The sequence below is a fragment of the Ammospiza nelsoni genome, chromosome 1 (genome assembly GCF_027579445.1).
Source record: "Ammospiza nelsoni isolate bAmmNel1 chromosome 1, bAmmNel1.pri, whole genome shotgun sequence".
Taxonomy (NCBI): Eukaryota; Metazoa; Chordata; class Aves; order Passeriformes; family Passerellidae; genus Ammospiza; species Ammospiza nelsoni.
This window is the reverse complement of record NC_080633.1, coordinates 95,536,219-95,555,188: the sequence shown is the minus strand read 5'-3', so window position 1 is coordinate 95,555,188 and position 18,970 is coordinate 95,536,219. Positions and strand designations below refer to the sequence as shown.

The window sequence follows — 18,970 nt, the reverse complement described above, 5'->3', positions numbered from 1 at the left end:
GTTCAGATCTGCCTTTTTTTTTTATTCAAGGGAGCGAGTAGGCAAGGTTCTAGTGCATTTTAAATGAAAGCAGTTAAAATAAGTATGTATGTTATCTAAAATACCTGTGGCTTAACTACTTAGACTTGAAAATGTTGCTATCTTCTTTAATGCTAGATGATAAAATAAATCAGAAGGGGAAATCTTCAGTTCAAGAACAGGTTACGTTGCTAGGGAGTCTGTGGCCTCCCAGAGAGTTTAATTGAAGCAGCAGCCACTACCATGCAAGCTGCTGGGAGAATCAGCTTCTCCAGAGCAGAGTGTCAGGGTCTGACAAGAAAACCCCATTTGGGGCATGAAAGACGTACTTTCCAGCAGTCTCAATTTGTCCAGCATGGAGGCTTCGGCTTTGTGTCCTGCCCCTTCACCTCTCCTTGTCCCATGAAACAATAAATGAAAAGCATAGGCTGGTATTCTCTCCCACAGCTGCTAAAAGCAATTATTCCAACTCTTTATGGAGCTTTCAGAAGCTGCTCTGTGCTCTTTCCATCCAGCATTAGGGGTTTTTCAGGCCTTGAGGGCCTTGCACATCTTTTTTCCCTTGGGAAGAAAAACCCCAACAATCTCCAAGAATGAAAAATGCGTATTTCTCTCTGTTCTCAGAATTCTGGCAAAGTCTATTTCAAAATCTTCAGAGTCTCCTGCTATAAACAGCTTCAAAAATTTGTCTTGGAGGCATGGCTGTTTGGGAGTGGCTGTTTGCTACTGATTGCAGAAGGCCGCTCATACTGATAGGGTTATACTGGTGGTGACTCTTCTGTCAGTCTGAAAAACTTCACATTACACCTGCTAATAGGCTTGTGGTGCAATTTGAAACTGCCTGTCTTAGATCTCTGAACAGTCTTCAAAGTACATGTCTGTTTCTAGCAGTTTTATCCAGACTTCTTAAGTCAGGGATGTTGATTCCTTATGTAGTTTTTAGATAAATACATTGGAAGGCGTGCATACTGCAGTGAAAATAATGTAACTTAGGAACTGGCTTTTAGCTTCTCCATACAAAAAAAAACTCTTTCCTCCCTAAATGGTAACTATATCTGCCTGTAAGCCCCAAGGAATGTTTCTGTGACAACCAGTTGGAAAAATGGGATGTAGGTGTCTTAACTAGTCATCACAGTATATCTGTCATGAGGTTTTGTCTTAGTAACTTCTAAAGGGTAGACCCCTCCAGTAGAAGGAAAAGTATTCTTTTTACATAGAAACTTAGAGACTAAAGATTTTTACTTTTCTTCAATTATTAGTCCTCTAGAAATTTTCAGTGGAGCTGTACATTCATCAGAGATTGAATTTTAGTCATCTGAAAATGTTGTCCTTTTTAAAGTTTAGTAGTTGGTGTTTGTTTGTTTATTTTCATTAACCTTTCAAGTCCTTCTGCTGAAATTGCCCTACTGTTCAAAAAATATTCACAAGGGCGGAAGACTAACAGGCAAGATAGGGGGAGTGGAGCAGAGAGTTCTGGTTCATTTTCTCAGTCCCAGTTTATTTATGTTATTTAAAGAATTACATTAAAAATTTAGGTTGGAGATGGAAACAAAGACACTTATCACCTGGAGATGTTCCTTTCTGAGCATATGCTGAATACAAGATCACCTTTTGCCTCTCCCTGTGTTGCTTTTGGGGCTGTTCTTGGCTCAGATTGAAGGGAAGATATGGTGTGAGACAAATGCCTGTCACCTGGTTAGGGTATTTTCATGGAGTAAGACCCAGAAACAAGGTTACTCTGTTTCAGTGCTGTTCTTTCTCCTCCTTTTTGCTGCTGTGTAATTCCCTGTGAGAAGTCAGTTGGATACTGATGTGTTTCTGTCATATTTTGCAGTTAATGCATTGTATTTGCAAGTTTATGTTGTATTTGTGTTTGCTGTTTATATACACAGGCTAAAAGCTGTCTCAAGGGATATGCCAGAAATTTGGGGTTGTCTTAGTTTTCTGTAGATGAAAACTGATAATCTTCTCTTGTCACCTTCCAGGAGAGAAACCATTCAAATGTGATGAGTGTAACTTTGCTTCCACAACACAATCGCATCTGACACGACATAAGCGTGTCCATACTGGAGAAAAGCCTTACAGATGTCCCTGGTGTGACTACAGGTAATGAGTCATTAACTAAAGCATGATGAGAGAAGGGTTAAGGTGATCAGATGAGGTTCATTTGAAGTCACCAATAAAAATATATTGCCATTAAAATACCATCAGGGCAGCAGTAATTACGTATTAAATTAGGAGCTAAATTTTAAAATTTAGTCTTCAGCATTTAGGTGTTACTTTATAAAGAAAAACAAATGATGGGAAACCTTTTAGTGGTAACACTACAGTGCTAATGTTGAGTGTTTGTTTCACAGCTGCTCCAGTGTCTGTTGGAATTCTCTGTGGTGAGGCTGCTTATCTACATTGCCTTTTCAAATCATTTGCGGTTTTGAAATTTTTCTTGGTTGAGTTGCGACCATTTCACCAAGAAAAGAAAAGTTCTCTAAAAGGCTTACCAGCCTGAGTACTCTCCAGACACTTATTTGAACTGGACACAACTCGAGCTAGTTACAGTTCTTCAGAGTCTTGTTGTTCTGCTCCAATTTTCCTTTTCCTTGCTAGCCAGGGTGTTAGGATGAAAGTTGGCCAAAGGGTTGGTTGCATGGCAAAGCCTCCCATGTTACACCACTAAAACCCATCCCCATGTTGGGGCAGTTGATTAAATTTTAAAAGAATCACATTGAACAGTGAAGGTTACTTCTGGCGCTTTTCACCTGGTGTCTTTGGTTTGTTATAGACTACTTATTAAATGATCTCATGTTGCTTCTTAAATGCATCTTTACTCTTAAACACACATCTTCTACATTCTTGAATACTTTTAATACCTTGCAGTGAGGTGACTAGTCTATGTGTATCATAAAGGAATCCCCAGAAGGATTTTGTGGGCAATTTGCAAGAGTTGATGTTCAAAAAGTTCTTAAAAATCAGCATTATATTTGATAAATGGCATATGATTAGATGCATGTGTTGTGATGCATGCACACAAGAGGGGAAAGTTAAACATTTAAATATACCCCTATAGCATTTTTGTATTTTCTTTTCATGCTGAACATACAACTGTAATGTTCCTTTAGTATAAGTTTTAATGTAGTTTCCTAAAGCAAGACTACATAATGAAGCCTATCTGCTCTCATAATACCTGTTTTCATGCTATTTATGTGCTACTTTACAGAAAACTCATGTACAGAAAGCTTCTGCAGGGGTCACAGATTTTCTGTACAAAACTTCTCATTGCAATATTTTGTTTGCGTGGGGCAAATGTTCTGTGAACTCTTCTGTACTGAGCACCCATTAAATCACACTCTAGAACTGCAGAGAACTGAATTTGATGACCTCAGGGGGAGGGGCAATGTTTCTGTGCTGCCACCTTAAGGGTGTCACTGTTTCTTTATTTTTTCTTTTTAAGTAGAAGTGGTTTTGTCAGCTTCAGTAAGTCATCTAGGAATTAGAGGTGGTTTTCATTTGTCAGAGCAGCTGTGTTAAAAGGTCTGTGTTGAGTGAAGTGAGAGCATATAAGCATCACTGTGACATTATGTGCTGCACTGAAGGTAAAAGAAGTGCTGTCTTTAATGCTGTGTGTTTTAGGACACTTAATCTTGTGGTCATCCACTTTAACTGAATCATCCCAATTGGCAGGAATAGTCTTTTTACAGGGCTAGGAAATGAGAAGTGGGTTACAGTGGGTTTGAGATCCTAGGCTGGGAGACCCAAGAGACTGGGAGTGTTGTAGATGTGAATCAGTTTGGGGTTTGTTACATACATCCAATGAGTGGATGCACTTCTCTCACTCAGGATGACCACATGCATAACCCAGTGCTCTGCTGAGTGAAAGACAGATCATTTTACTTTGGATAAAGAGTTTTCTGTATGGGATATAAATTCCAAGAAATAACAAGTTTTTTAAGAGTATTTTATAATACTGGAGGTTATTAGAGAATATGCAAGCATAGCATATTTTATCAGGATTAACAAGAAATATCTGGGCATGCCCTGCTTTTATATTATTGAAAAATAAATGTTTCATGACAATAGAATGTTAGTTTCCATCCTTCACAGGCCAATTTTGACCTAACCTTTGGAGGCTGATCTCTACAGATACCAGCTGATGAAGCTTTGATTCTGCAGGAATTGTGTTCCAAGCTCAGCTGAAAATCATCTGGTAGGGATGCAGGAACCAGAGCTATGCTGCTGCTGCAAGTTCATAGAGGCAGTGAGGCACTTTGTGTAGCTGCAGAGGAGCCCATAGAGGGGCTGCTGTGTTTATTAGCTCAGCAGTCCTGCTTGTGCCTGCCAGTTTCCACAGTCCTGGGATATTAGCCAGCCTTGTTGGCAAGTAAATGTTCTGCTCTCTATCCACCTCACTCTTCATTTTAAACTACAATTTTAAGGGAATCACATGTTGCCTCTTTGTCAAGTCATGCAGTATTTCTCTTTTAAAGGAAAGTTATTAGCAACTCTGTAAATAATATTGTTTGCACAAGTTCAGCAGATGGTATGTAGTCTTGCAAGTGTCACATAGAGAAAATGTTAAAATGAAGATTTTAAAATCTGCTGATCTAGTGATAAAATTCACCCCTAAGTCTAGTGGTTGAGGTCTCATTGTGATGCTGTGAGCTCGGCCCTTGCACTGTAAGTTCATCCAGACTATTTCATGTGTTGCTGTTTAGTGTTGCTTGGCAACTGCAGACTCTTTAATGAGCCTTGTACTTTCAGGGAAGTGAATATTCCTCTTTCTGTGTTGGGATATGGAGGAAAGTATTGTTAGTCTTAATATAGATTTTCCTTTCATTGCTAACTAATCTCTGTTCTATGAAGCAGTTTGAGACACTTGAATTAAAATAGTGGCTAAGTACAAGATTTTAAACTATTCCCATTCAGCTGATTGGTGCTCAGAGCATTCTTGGAGATTCTTGACTTCAAGCTTTTCAATTCCTCAGCCTGAAATGGTGAATAATCATCCTGCAAAAATTCTTGCCAGTCTAGTGAGTGAAAGGGTAGATAACCCTGGCTAGAAGTACAGAAAAAGGGCTATTGGAAGAAACTAATCTGAACTTAGGAACTGTTATAAACTTTATAAACTGAAGTGAAATCATCTGTATGGTACTATGGGGAAAAGAGTGATTTTGGCTGCATGGAACAGAAAAGGCAATTTATTCCCTATATAGCACACAGCATGAGACATCCTTTTTTAAACTAGAAAAAGACATGAATGGATGTGGTTTTCTGAGGGGAATGGTAAACTAACTTAGCATTTTTAGCTCACAAATTATAAATTCTCTATAATATGCATATGCTTATAGTTGTACTTCAGTATTCTTGTGAAAAATGTTCCCTTCCATCTCTAGTTTTTGTCTGGTGACCACTTGATATTTATTTTTGTCTAATCTTTTGTATTTTGATGACAAAGAAATAGACATCTGCTTTTCGATAATAGTATATGACTTCCAGTAACAATTACAATTTGAAATTATGTTTTCAGTCTAGTTTTAAAAATCCTTTAGAAGGGAGCAAAATATAATATTCATAAACACAAACGTTTAGCTGTATTTTTGGTTACATATTTTTTACATTTCATTTTTCAATTTAGGTTTTTCCCCATTTAGATAAAAATATGCATGATTTTCCTTTGCATTTACTTTTTCAAATCACACAGCATGTCTCTCCATTCTTAAGTCAATGTGCTTTGTCATACAAAAATATTCATTCACCCTTAATTAATGTTCAACCTAATTTTATAATACAGAATTGGTCTCACAGGGCCCTGCACTACCATTACTTATGCAATGCTTATTTTATTTTTCCTAGTCATTTAAAAAAGATGTGTTATGTGACTGAACTTTTCAGATGACACCATCCTGGAGTAACACTGGCAACATTGCATTTGGAAATGGGCACAGTAAGCACTGAAGAGCTGTATAACATCCTGAAAATGAGCAGCACCTGTGACACAGGGCTCTAAATCTGTTGGCTGTATAGTCTGTGGACTATACAGACAGACTTTCTAAACCTGCAGCATAGTTAGGTACTTGAATTTAACCTGATTGCAGAAGTGAAAAATTCCCCTAAGTTCTGATGCTGTCAATGAAAGATGTAGATATACAGCATTTTCAGAACTAAATTGGTTTTTTGCATGTGTCTAAGAAAGGGAAATCTCATTTATTCATATGTAAGGTTTTAAATTTAACTCCCATTTGTTCTGACTTTCTATATAACTACTAAAACTTCTCAGGCAATTTATGCTTGTGGTGTGTGGGAGGGGGGTGTTTTAGTGAAATGGATCTGAGTTACATGGAGGGGGGCATGCAAAAGGCAGAACCCTGCTTTTCTCACATGATTAAATTTGTTGGATTACAGTGCTCAGGAGAAGCACTGGCATAATTTCATGATGCAGAAAGAGTTTTGCTACTACTTTGACCACAAGAGTGTGGGACTGATATTATGGTAATGTGCTTCAGGTCATCCCTCTGCTGTGATTAAAGAAAATAATTTTCATTTGTCTGGGACTCCATTGTATGGTTCATTTTGCACAGAGTACCCATGGTGGTGAGGGAATGAAAGGCAATATGCAGAGGTGTTTCTTAGTCATAGATAAGAAGGTGTAGAAGTTGGATAAAACAAGCAGCCAGGCCAGCAAAACAGCATGCATTCCTCTCTGTTAAGTGTATGACTTGTGAAGGATGTCTTAGAAGACTGAGAATAAATAGCATACATTTTTAATATAATTATGTAAGCTAAAATAAATATTTTACATTTATTATGCATAATAAAATAATTAAACAACATTCTGTAGGGGAATTATGGCATCTGAAATTCCAACTGCAGATGGATTCATTGCATATTTTCAGCAGCAGCAGCAGCATGACTTAGGAGGAGTTACTCCACAGGGGCTACTTTTCTTTTTTTGGACAGCATCTCTAGGGAGTTCCTATTTCTGTCTGACTTATAGTATCTGTTCATAGGTTGTAAAGACCAGTTTATAATACACTCCAGGATTTGCACCTAAGTCATAAGAATGTGCAGAGTAAGTGTTTTCTCTCTGTTTTGGTGAATTCAATAACTTTTAGGTATGATGGCATCAGCTGTGCACTATTCCCTTATTACATCAAGGATAACTAGGGACTACTTTACAGATGAGGTAAAAATACATACTAATTGATAGCAAAACTGAAAGGCTGTTAAGGCAAATTCTACATAAAATGATGAAAACAGTTTATTTATCATTAAAACATTATTATCGAAATGCTCTTTGTAACCAGTGAAATTGAATATGCTTGTATAGGAAATAACTAGGTAATACAGCTATATAGGCTGATGAGGATTCCAGGTGGCAATCAGCATTGCACTATGGGAGAGCACTTTTATATATATACATCACAAAGGCAGAATTGGGAAAAAATGGTGCATATACTTTGTACAAATACAAAATTGTTAAGGAAAATAAAGCATGTATGTAATAGAGCAAACAGGGCCTTCGGGAAGTACTCCAGCTTCTGCAGTGTTCAGCAGCAGGATTTGAGGATATCCAGTGCCTTGTGCTAGGAGACTTATAAACAAATGAAGATAGAAGTTTAGAGAGACATTCTGTCAGTGCATGGGCACAGTTCCCAGATGAAAACTCAGAATATTATTCCCCCCTTAGTTTTTAGTAAACATTCAGATAAACTACTTGGAAATGTTTCTATTAATCTGGAATAAAATATGCTGTAACATTTAAGTCTTTAAAAGAAAAATAATCTGAAATAGAATTTAGATATAGTTGCAAAAACACTTTAATTATTCCAGCGAATACATGCCATACAAAACAATGGTCAGTATTATTCCCTTCTGTAATGTTTCTGTGGCTTAATAAGACCTCTTATATTCACCTAAGTTATAGCATATAGTTTATGTGATGAAATCAGAATAAAAATATGCAGTGTTGCAGTAGCATCAATGCAGATCAGCTATCAGGTTAACCAGTTTAAGCAGATGTAATTCCTAACACTAGGAATGGCAGAGCACACAGGTAACGATGTGACCCTTGCTCCAAAGTGTCTGTGCTGACTGCACTGACTGGCAAATTGTGTCTCTGCAGTTTTGGACAATCCTTGGTGGCAGTGTATGAAAGAACTTGGGTTCCCTCTCTCAAAGCTGTCTCTGTCCAATGTCACTGCATGGAGTGCTCAAGAGAATGTGTGTAGGAGGAAACACGATTGTTCCTTAGGGAAATATCGGTGCACAAGCACACACACGTGCATTGCACTGGTATGTGTTGACTTGGTGACTGGGCTCCACTGGGAAGTTGCCATGTTAAGAGGCCTTGGCACAGCATAAAATACTGTCATCATGTTGTGAGATCCTCCATATTCTGTATTTGTAATTAAAAGCATCATAAATGCACTCTACTTGGTAGAAGGGTGGTATGGACTTTTACTAATTTTAATGGCTAATACTTGTTAAAGAAATTCATCAATAATTCCGTGAGCCTTGGTACCTCTTTTGTTGTTTTGGGATTTTTTTTTTCTTTTTATTTATGTATTTTATTTATTTATTTATTTACTTGTTTGTTCTTAGGGGTTGTTTTTTTCCCCCTATTGCCACTCTAAGAAAGAGGAATTAAAATATGCCTTTTTAACTCAATGGGTCTGTGATTCTCACGCTAACACTGAACTTGGGGCTTTAAGGATGTGCCCAAGTGGTGATGCCATTGCAAACACTGATAATACTATTCTCATTTTAGGTTGAGTCCTTTGAAGGACAACTTTTAAGGGATCTATTTAAGCCTAAATGCTGTGCTAAATTACTGCTGAGTTTAATGTTACTGAGACTTGAAGCCATTTCAATATCAATTTAAAAATTAATATCTGGTTTCAGCATCTCTTTGTTACAGCCTCTCTTGATAGGCCAGCAGTTTGTAAATTGTTCACGCTTTAAGTTCTGAAAAATATTGTCAGTCTCCTGATTTCTTTCAGTAGTCACTGTCTTTCCCTTACTGTTCAATTTGGGCTTTGTCCCTAAATGTTTTTGTGGCAGCCCCTTCCCTGCTGAACTGATGGTGTTTTTTCTGAATCAGTGTTCAAGACACTTAACCCAAAACCTTGAAGTATTTGGTGTCTAGGAAATATGAATAAGACCCACTTCATGCAGTGGACAGATTAATGTAACTAATGTATTCTTTTATCACTTTTTATCGTCTCTCTGTCCTCACACTTCTTTTTTTGCTATCATATGTAGTCATCACTGTCTCATCTATTCCTCATTCTTAAAGAGCATAAATATGTTGTCATAAATACATGTATATTTATATTTTATATATACTTAATTCATGTTTATCAATCTGAAATATCAGCATATTATTCAAATTAAAACAATCCTAAGTATGTTGTATTTTGATAGTAAATAAAATTTTAGTATTAACCTCAAGATGAACAGCAATGCTATGGTCTTAATATAGCATGTAGTAGCAAAAAGACCTGTGATTTCCTATTCTTACAGTTCTTCTGATAAAAAAGTGCAGTAAAGATCTTTTATGACTACAAATAAACTTCCATTTGTTACAATGGTTTGATCTAAAAATAATCATTGGCATCATAGCTTAATTAGTGTGAGCCTTTTGTGTAAAACATATTTTAAAAAATATTAAACCAACCATAGATGTTTTCTTTGCTCTTGCCTGGTAGCAGAGAATAAAAGAATGAATTTGTTTGTTTCTTTTGCTATTCCTTAATCCCCAATGCAATAATTATAAAAGGGCCAATGTTATCTTTGGGGGTGATGAAATCTACAATGAAGAATTATTTATATTATTATTTTATTATTTTAATTTTTATTATTATTATTATTATTATCATTATTATCATTATTGTCATCATCATCATCATTATTATCATTATTATTATCATCATTATTACTGCTGATAGCTACCATCTAACTATGTGGCAGGTAGCTAGCAATCTGAAATCACTTTGGTAGCAGTACAGGTCTCCAAGATGAAATTGATAGACACGAGCCAGTTGTGTTGTGTGGGGTTTATTCTCCAGGCTATATGGCTACTACTCTGTAAAACAAGTTCCTGTGTTAATGCTGTCTTTGTGACAACTTTCCCTCTTCCTCCTTCATGTGTGACATACAAAACAGATTGAATCTGGGGAAGTCACAGAAAGCAAGTTCTGTTCTGAAGTCCCAGCAATAGGTATGCTCCAGTGCAAGGGGAAGAAAGGGAAAGGATTTTTCTGTTTAAAGTCTGATGAAAATGAGATAAAGAAAAGAATTGCTGAATAGCAAGTAAAATAGGGAAAGAAAAGAGCTTTTGTGTTTGAGAAAAGCTTGCCACTTAGATACTTTTAATGCATTAGAAATGGTGAGCAATTTTCCAGATAAATTTGGCATTGTTAGAAATTCCTGATTTATTAAAGCTAAATAAAATTCCTTGCGCATTCCAGCAGAGTTACCCTTGTCTCTGTTCCAGCTTCTGCCCAAATTCTCCTGGAGAGATATGTTTGGGGGGCTTTGGGACCTCAGGTTCTAAAGCCTTTGTCACCAGCCCAGGGTTCCTGTACTCCAGAGTGGAAGCACAGGCTCGACGCACAGGGCTGGCACCTCTGCAGCGTGGCTGGGGGGTGTCTGCCCAGCACCACAATGTGATGTGGTGGGAATGAGGCTCTGGAGCAGCAGCAGCACCTGGGGTTTGAGAGTCTGGTGCTCCTGGCGCCCTCTTCCCAGTGTTGTCGAGAGCACCTATGGGCTGAACGCTCATCTCTGAGAGCCTCAGCTTTCTGTTTTGGAGAGAGAGGCGTTAGGGATTTGGGAGCTCAGAATGCCAACAATGTTGCTTTGAACCTGGGGCTTCAAAGTTGCTGCTTAGAGTTGGCCAGGGGAGAGCTTGTCTCAAGGTTTGCATTGTTGCCTTTTCTCCTTCCTGAGCAGCTGGGAGAAGGTGGTGCATGCTCCATAGGAAAATGTGGCATGAGGAAGACAGGCTCCCCATCCCTAAAACCATTTTGCAGTCTCTGTTGTATGGTACTCTATTCTCATAAGTCATGGATCAGGGATCCCTATTTCCCTTGAGGCTTTGCTTACAAAAGGACAATCTGGAGAGGAGCCTGTTGTCCTGTTGTAACTTATTAAGTTGCTTATTACAGCTATTTTGTCCCTGTTTGGGATGATCTTTGTGGTTCTGCTAGGCCTGTTTAGGTCTGAATAATAGCTGTAGATGTAGCTGAGACTTCTTAGGGAATAAACAGCACATAAAGCACTCTGTTTTATTACTGGAAGTGATGGAGTGATGTTCTGGTGTTATCTTTTTTTTTTTTTTAATGTGTTTTAAAATGTACTGTTTGAATAATGGAAAAGGATTAAGGGAAGAAAATGTATATGAACAAAAGGTTGCTCTGCATTCTTGGATGCATTGAGTCAAAGCTAGTTCTTACTTTGTGTCTTCAGAGAAAAGATGAGGTTGTTACAGCACACCTCATCATCTCCTCAGCAAGTTAGATATGCTGAGGCTTAGCATGCCTAATGCAATGGAACAAGCTAATGCAGCAATGTTCTCCTTTCTCCCACCCCCATGGGTCAGGGGATTGGAGTGGAGACATCCCTTGATGTTTTCCCACTTCTTTCTATTAGTGCACAGGGATTTTTCCTAGGTTTCTTTTTTGTTCCACCTAATCAAACCTCTCAGCTCACTGTGATTCTTAGAATATAGGTCCATACCCATATATCCACATTTTTAGATAATGCAATAAAGTGATACTTCTTCTGGTGTTCTTCAGCATTGCTATCTTTTTTTTAATGTATTTAGTGATGTTATCATTTAAAACATACAAACTCTTCATTTCATAATACTCTAAAATTATTTGTGTTATAATCCTGTAAACACAGCTGGTGATTCTACTGATATAAACTGAACATCATCCCATGGTTCATTATGATATTGCTAATAACCCTTAAAATATAGTATTTATTGTTTCATGTTTGTAACTTCCATGCATGCTTCTTCAATCCCCATTCAAGATGATTATAGATTCTCTCTAACAACTGTAACATGGGACATCATTTATTCTGCTGCAAATCCCATGTGGAACTGTGTGAGCTTCTTCAAAACATTTCTGTTGAAATTTTGCATGCACAATCTACAGGGCAAACAATACATAGAACCATTTTGAAGTTGTAGAAAGTATTTTAACTACTAAAATAAATTCTTAAGTTCTGATGATGTTTCATTAGAAAAATACAGTGTTTCAGACATTTTTGTTAACAAGCTCTTTTTAAAGTACAGAGAACCATGTCTATTAGCAAATTTTGGAGATCTCTTATATGGGCATTTTAACATATAAAAAGTCATTAGTAATTTGTTTTGGTTTTGGGAAAAAGATGTATCTTTAGTTTAGAAAAGCAGATTTTTTTTTAATCAGTTGACAAGGATTGTCTTTTAGTCTTCTGTCCCAAACTTTTTGTGAGACTTGTGCCAGCCCATCCATCCATCCATCTTTCACCCATTTCTTTAATAACTTTTTAAGCTGTTGTCCAGTTTCAGTGAAAACTGACACCCTGTAGTAGCTGCTGAGATAAATTAAGTTCAGGTTTCCTGAAAGAAGTGGATGAGAAGATGAGTGAAAAGAAATCACAGAGGACCAGTCGGGCAAAATTCAGCTGTCGTGCATTCTTCTGTTTTACAATCCAGCCTCACCACCCAGAACAACTGGGTTTTCTTGGATGGGGACATCCTGAAGGAACATGCTGAGGAGCCGTTGTTTGCTGCATTGGTGCATTGGGAGATTTAGTGAACAGGGCATGAAAGCATAGAAATCATGCTTCAGTTGGTATAATGCTCATATGTCAAAGTATTGAGTCCCAAATTGTTAGTTGCGAGTTGTCAGGATAGGTCCTTTTTAAAGGTAAAATTAAAAAGGTATTTTTCAAAGGATAAGGAGGAGACCCCCAAAATCTGTGCTTTTCTTTAGAAAAAAGAATCATTTGAAAAAGATTTATACCCAGGCGATTCAGACCAGTGACATTTCTTACTGAATAGGAAGAAGCTTCCCACTGTGGAGAGATTGTTCCACAAGTGCTTTTTTTGGCACTTTTTCTATAATTCATTCACTGATAGACTGACATATTCATAGATCTATATAGATGTATTTACTTCAGGAAAAAGAAGCAAAGTTTGAAGAAATGGTAAGTTCTTTTTACATGCTGTTAGTGATACTGAGCATCCACAAATTCTCATCTCATGGTGTCCAGTGGCTCTGTTCCTATTTGAAATTCAGCCTCTTCATTTACGTGACTAAATGTGACTTTCATCACATTTTAATTTGAATTTTAATTACTAGTCTTTAAGATTTTGATCAGCACTAATAAATTATAGCACAGTCATATGGTATTTAGCTGATTGATTTTTGCATGCTGAAATATAGTCATTTTGGAGAGCAGTAAAACTTTCAAGTAGAAGAAATGTTTCAAAGATAAAGGAATTTGTATTGGATTTGTTCACTTGTGTCAGACCAGAGAGGAAAGTCCTAAGTGTGAACCCTTGTGAGGGCAAAGCAGGTGTCTGCTATCCAGTCTGTTTTAAATAAATGCAGGGACATCAAGTCAGGCAAAGAAGGCCAGCGAGTGCAGCTTTTGGGAATAGCTTTGTGTTTCCTGGTGGTGGTGCAGGAGGTGAGAGATGAGAATGCAGTATTGGGTGATGGTAGCTCTGTTGGTACCCTGCATTGCAGAACTTTATTCTAAAAGGCAAATATTTGTTTGCTGAGTTCTTTTCCAGCTGCATCTGTTCCTGGCTTCCTCTGTTGTTTGGATGTCTTTTAGAAGTCTACAACATAACATCAGGAGAATCTTTATTTTCTTTTCCTGCTCTGAAGTGCCCATTTTTAGTTTCAGTTCACCAGTAGCATGGCAGGAGTACTGTAACAGAAAGGATTATAACTAAGCCCCTCTCCATCTAAGCATCTCTGTTCCATAGCTCAGTTGGGAGTCAGCTCTCACTGGCTGGAAAGTGAGTACTGTCACAGGGTCGATAATATAAAACAAAAACAAAGCCAGTGGATAAAATCCTGGCTCCACTGATGTTATTCACCTTCCTCCCATGTCCTCAGTGAAGTGACAATTCTCACCTGTCATGAAGGTACCTGTTTCTTAGGAAGGAGAGAAATGGAAAGCCAGGGAGCTGGCAGCACCTTCCACAAGACTTTGTATCCTGAACAATAAAAAAGTTCAACTAGGCAAGTAAGTAGTGGGATTGAGACCCAATTATTTCTCCTTTTCACTTGAATTTCAAAGACGATCCTAATCTCCTAAATCTTGCCAAAAGACATCTAAATCCAGAAGCATGTACTCCTTTGGGAGTTTCTGTTTTTCACTTCTCTCTCTACTTGAGTTTGCAAGTTCTTGCACCACTGAGTGAAATCACGGAGGCATGCTCACAAGTCTTTGTCCTGGGGAAATGGCTATGTCTGCCTCAAGACTTTTGGTACATTTTTTAGGCAAGAAAGCCCCACTTCCTGTATTTTTGGGAATGTGTTAGAGGCGTGAATATTAGACAACTCAGGATTCATTTAGTCCATAATGAACTTTTGTCTGCAGCCTCATGCAAGTTATTGTTTAGGACTCTCAGCTGAAAGGGCGCAGGACAAAGTGTTTAGAAGCCTGTTGTTTGGATTTTCTAAGAAAATTATATGGAGAACATAACTGAAAACAGAAGAGTGTTTCTGAAAGCAGGGATTATATCTGCTTTTGGTTCCTGGCAGTTCCTTGCTGTCTAATGGCAAAGTTTCAAAACAAAGGGTTGATGCATGATGTTTTGTGCCAGCTAATATACTTTCCTGGGACAGAGGACAGAACTCAGCCTTCCTCAAGATAAGGGCAGCCCTAAACTTGGAAGTTTTACTCCTAGAATGGTTGCATCATTGCTATAAAGTTAGGGGCAACATTGTTTCCTTTTCCAAATCAGATTAGAATGTCTGATGTTGCCTATTGGTGACCTATATCTTTCTTTAGAAACCTAATTTATGCAAATATTGAGACCTACATCAGTTCTTTATAATGTCCACTAATTGCATTGTTGATTTGAATGGTTATGGAGGACAGACTAGGTTGCCACCTCATACTGCCATGTCCACCTGTGCAACTACACAAAAAGCTTTCTACCCTGTGTTACTGATACCCTGTCTCCCAAACCTATCACTACTCTTTTTGCCTACTGTCTGATTATCATATCCTTCTCAATACTTAGATTATATTTTTTTTTTGAGGCCAAGACCATTTTCTTTGTTGTTTTTCTGTACAGGAATTGGTGTATCATTACCATGTTGTGCTGCCCTCTCATGTCAACATGCTGTGCAGTGACAATGTACCAGCTTTCTTGGAGCTACTTCTTAATTCATAAACATAGGATTGCATTTCACCAGAGGAATACAGGAAAGCCTTTACTATTGTGGTGAAACCTTATTGTTGCCAGGACTGTGATACTGTTTAATGACGAAAACCTCAGAGAAGGTGTAACAGCTGAGAATCTGCCTTCAAGTTGAAGTGCAGTATCAGTGCCTAATTCCTATAGTCTCCTTAGAAAATCTTATCTCTCCCTTATTGACTAGTAGTCCAATATCTTTCATGAAAATTGAATGCATATAAACAGAATTTTTCAAATATGTATGCAATCTTAAGTGCCATTAGAATCAACCTTGGCTTTGATTTTAAACCTGGCCTTCAAATACGTGTCTCTCTAAATGCATTTCTGGGTGCATTTTTTTGTTTTGTTTTTGGAGACCATGTCATTGTTATATAGCTGAAGAAAGGGTAGTACTGAAAGAAATGCATCTTGGAATGCAAGTGGAACTATTTAGACTCTCTTCTTTAAAGCACAGTTTCTTTATCTATACTCGTCCAATACTTAGAAAGGAAGGATTTCAGGATATTATGAGCTATATTCTTCTCTTACTATTCACCTCATGTTAGTAAGCTGGTCTTCTGTAAATTCATGGAAATAGCCCTGAAACAGAGACCACTTCCATATCTGCAGCAAAAAAACCCAAACTGTATGCATCTGATAACAAAAAGGAAACAAACAGAAATAGATAGATTTTTTTTTTCTAAATTTCTATTACTTACTTAATTTATATTTACTTTTGGAAAATACATGGATTGTTTGTAATAGTTGTAAACTCTTGTGGCCTTTAGGGATACATATGGATTAATGACTTCTCAAAGTATTGTTTTACAAGAGTGCTTTAGCATTTTTAGGGTGAGTGCTTAGTTGAAATAGTCACTAAGGGCATGTTATTCACATATGCATTTTTTGCACCAAACCTGTGTATTTTTTATTATCTGTGCCTTCTGACTTAAATGACTAAGGTGCTTTCATATATGTACATATAACATTAAGCTTGTGACTAAGTCCAGTTGTTCGAAAGTTAGTAATGTTCCCTAGAATCCCATTCTGAATTAGACCTTTAAGGACTGCATTACTATGATATGATGCAATATAGATTCAAAGGAATAGTTTAGTTTTATATAAAAGATGAGGAGTGCAGAGTCTTTTTGGTGCATTCTGTTTGTTTGTTTGCTTGTTTGTTTTTAGTTAAGGAGTGCAATATATGTTTTCTTTAGCTGTAAAAGCACAATCAAGGCAACATGATAAGTGAGTCAGTGTTGTAAAAGTAAAACTAATTTTGCCTTCACTCACATGAGCTATAGAAGGAGGAAGCTTTATTGTCCCTGGGAAGGTGATAAGGCAGAGTAATTGTATATTATACTGTCCTGGAACATCTGCCTGAAGACTGTTGGAGCAATTCATCTATCATGGACGATACAGCATGTTTTGTCTTTCTGCTTTAACCCATCCCCACTGCTGGCCTGCACGAAGGTTTTGATAGGGACTGTGCCTGGGCTGGGGCTCACATTAATCAGTCCCCTTGTTCAACACTCCAGCTGACATAATTACAACCTGCGCACAGCAGTTATTCAAGTTGAGTCCTTGTCACTCGTGGTGCGAAACTACACAGCTCAGATCCCGAAGGAGATTGCCTTATCACACAGAACAAGGGCTCACAGGAGTTGAAGAGAATAGAAATGGGAAAATGTCTTCCGGGAGTACTATATATTCCTTTAAAATAAGACATTTGAGAGACTTACAAGGGACAAAGGGAAGCATTGTGCAAGGTCTGAAATGAACAGGTTATTATTTTTAAAAGGATTACACAGGCCATTTTTGTGAAATGGACATGCATTATTAAATAAATTCAGTGGTCTCTCTTATCATTCAGTGGCTCTGCACTATTAGTTTTCTTCAGAAGTGATAAAATAGTTTTTGACTTGTATAAGCTTTAAGTATCTCTCTGTAGAAATCATCAGAACACAACTAATAAAAGTGCTCATATTATACCAGTGAAATTGGCACACACATAAGGGAAGACCTGCAAGGATCAGAGTTAAGGGTGAAGGAAGAAGCGTGCAAAAGGGCTTTCGAAGATGAGCAAGTTCATTAGTTTCTGCTGTTGTGTGATACCAGAGTGTGAAAGGTGAAGCTAAAGAGAAAGTTTCATATTTTGCCATTCTTCCCTCTTTTCATGTTAACCATCTGTGGGAAAAAAGACAAGTCCATAACATTATCTATGATAATGAAAGAAATTTATTTTCATGTAACATGATGGGGTTAATTTTATAGCGTGGTGGGCTTTTTCTTTAAGACAGAACCTTTGCATACGTGATCATAGGATAATTTGTTTGGTATTGGTCTATAAAATTTCTCAATATGACAGGATTTAATTGGTATCCAGAAGGCTTTTGCCCTGGTGTTTAAATTTTTTTCATCTTGGGTCAGGTTTTTGAAGTAACACCATTCAGGCAGTTGCTATTCTTCTCAATCAATAGATCTAGAGTGTTGCCCTGATTTCTCATCTAGTTAAAATCATGTTATGTGTGTTAGACATAATTGTGAATTGTTGAAAGCACAGTGAAAAACTGTCTATTCTGGGTGGTACAATTTTAATCTAATACTTTTACAAGACAGTTTATCTGCAACTTTGAATAGTCTGAAGTAGAAGTGCAGTAGAAGCTACCTTCTACATTTTACTTTATATATAGGTATGTTAGGTGAGTCAAATACATAGTTCGGTGCTTTCATTAGATTTCAGTATCTTTTGGTTAAGTACACAGCACATTAATTTTGATGTGTAGGTCTCCAGTGAAAGTCCTGCTACATGAAAACTGAACTGCAGTTTCTCACTGAGCTGCAGGGCATCCTTATAGGCAAATGTACTCTTGTAGGAACAAAAATCACGTTTTGCTTGCTTCTTACTCTTAAAACCAGTTCTCCTGGAGTGAATGATGTCTGTGAAGTAAGCTCAAAGTACAGAGCCAAATGCTGCATTTACTTACATTTGTGCAGAAAATGGCATTATGAGGACATAATCTGAAGAGAATGATATTTCTCTGATATATGCTTTCAACACACATTTTAGATTAGATAATCAATCACTCCTCCAATTAAACACCCAAATTTGACTTTCAGAATCTAAGATGGCTTTGCAGTATTGACAGCCAGGAAGAATATATTTTAATTTGCAGACTGAACAAATTTCCATGACATCATGGAAGCACAATAAATGGCTGACCTCACAATGACATTTTTCAGACTTGAACTGAACTTCTTGGAGACTTTGAGCCCAGAAAAAGCCTTAAGCTCAGCCAGTCTGACCTTCTACAGAAAACAAACTGCATAGGTGTTTTTTTCCCAGTTTGCTCTGTACTGAACCTCCTACTTCTGACTGGATTTTATGATCTAGAAACATATTCAGATTTGATCTGAAAACAGGCAAAGTCGTAGAACCAAAGTTGTAGAATCACAGTTTCTCTTCTATGAAAGCATAATTGCTGAAGAAATTGTGCTTTGTTTCTCAGTTGAATTTGACTGTAACTTGTAGTCATTGCA

The 18,970-nt window shown here is 37.4% G+C and overlaps 1 protein-coding gene across 1 annotated transcript in view; it reads left to right on the top strand.

The window, feature by feature from the left end:
• The window catches only part of ZNF407 (zinc finger protein 407), a 335,692-nt gene that overhangs the window by 208,730 nt on the left and 107,992 nt on the right, over window positions 1-18,970 (top strand). Inside the window, exon 7 of the mRNA XM_059481372.1 lies at window positions 2,004-2,124. Within this exon, the coding sequence (XP_059337355.1) occupies window positions 2,004-2,124 (121 nt within the window). The remainder of the gene's footprint in view (window positions 1-2,003; window positions 2,125-18,970) is intronic.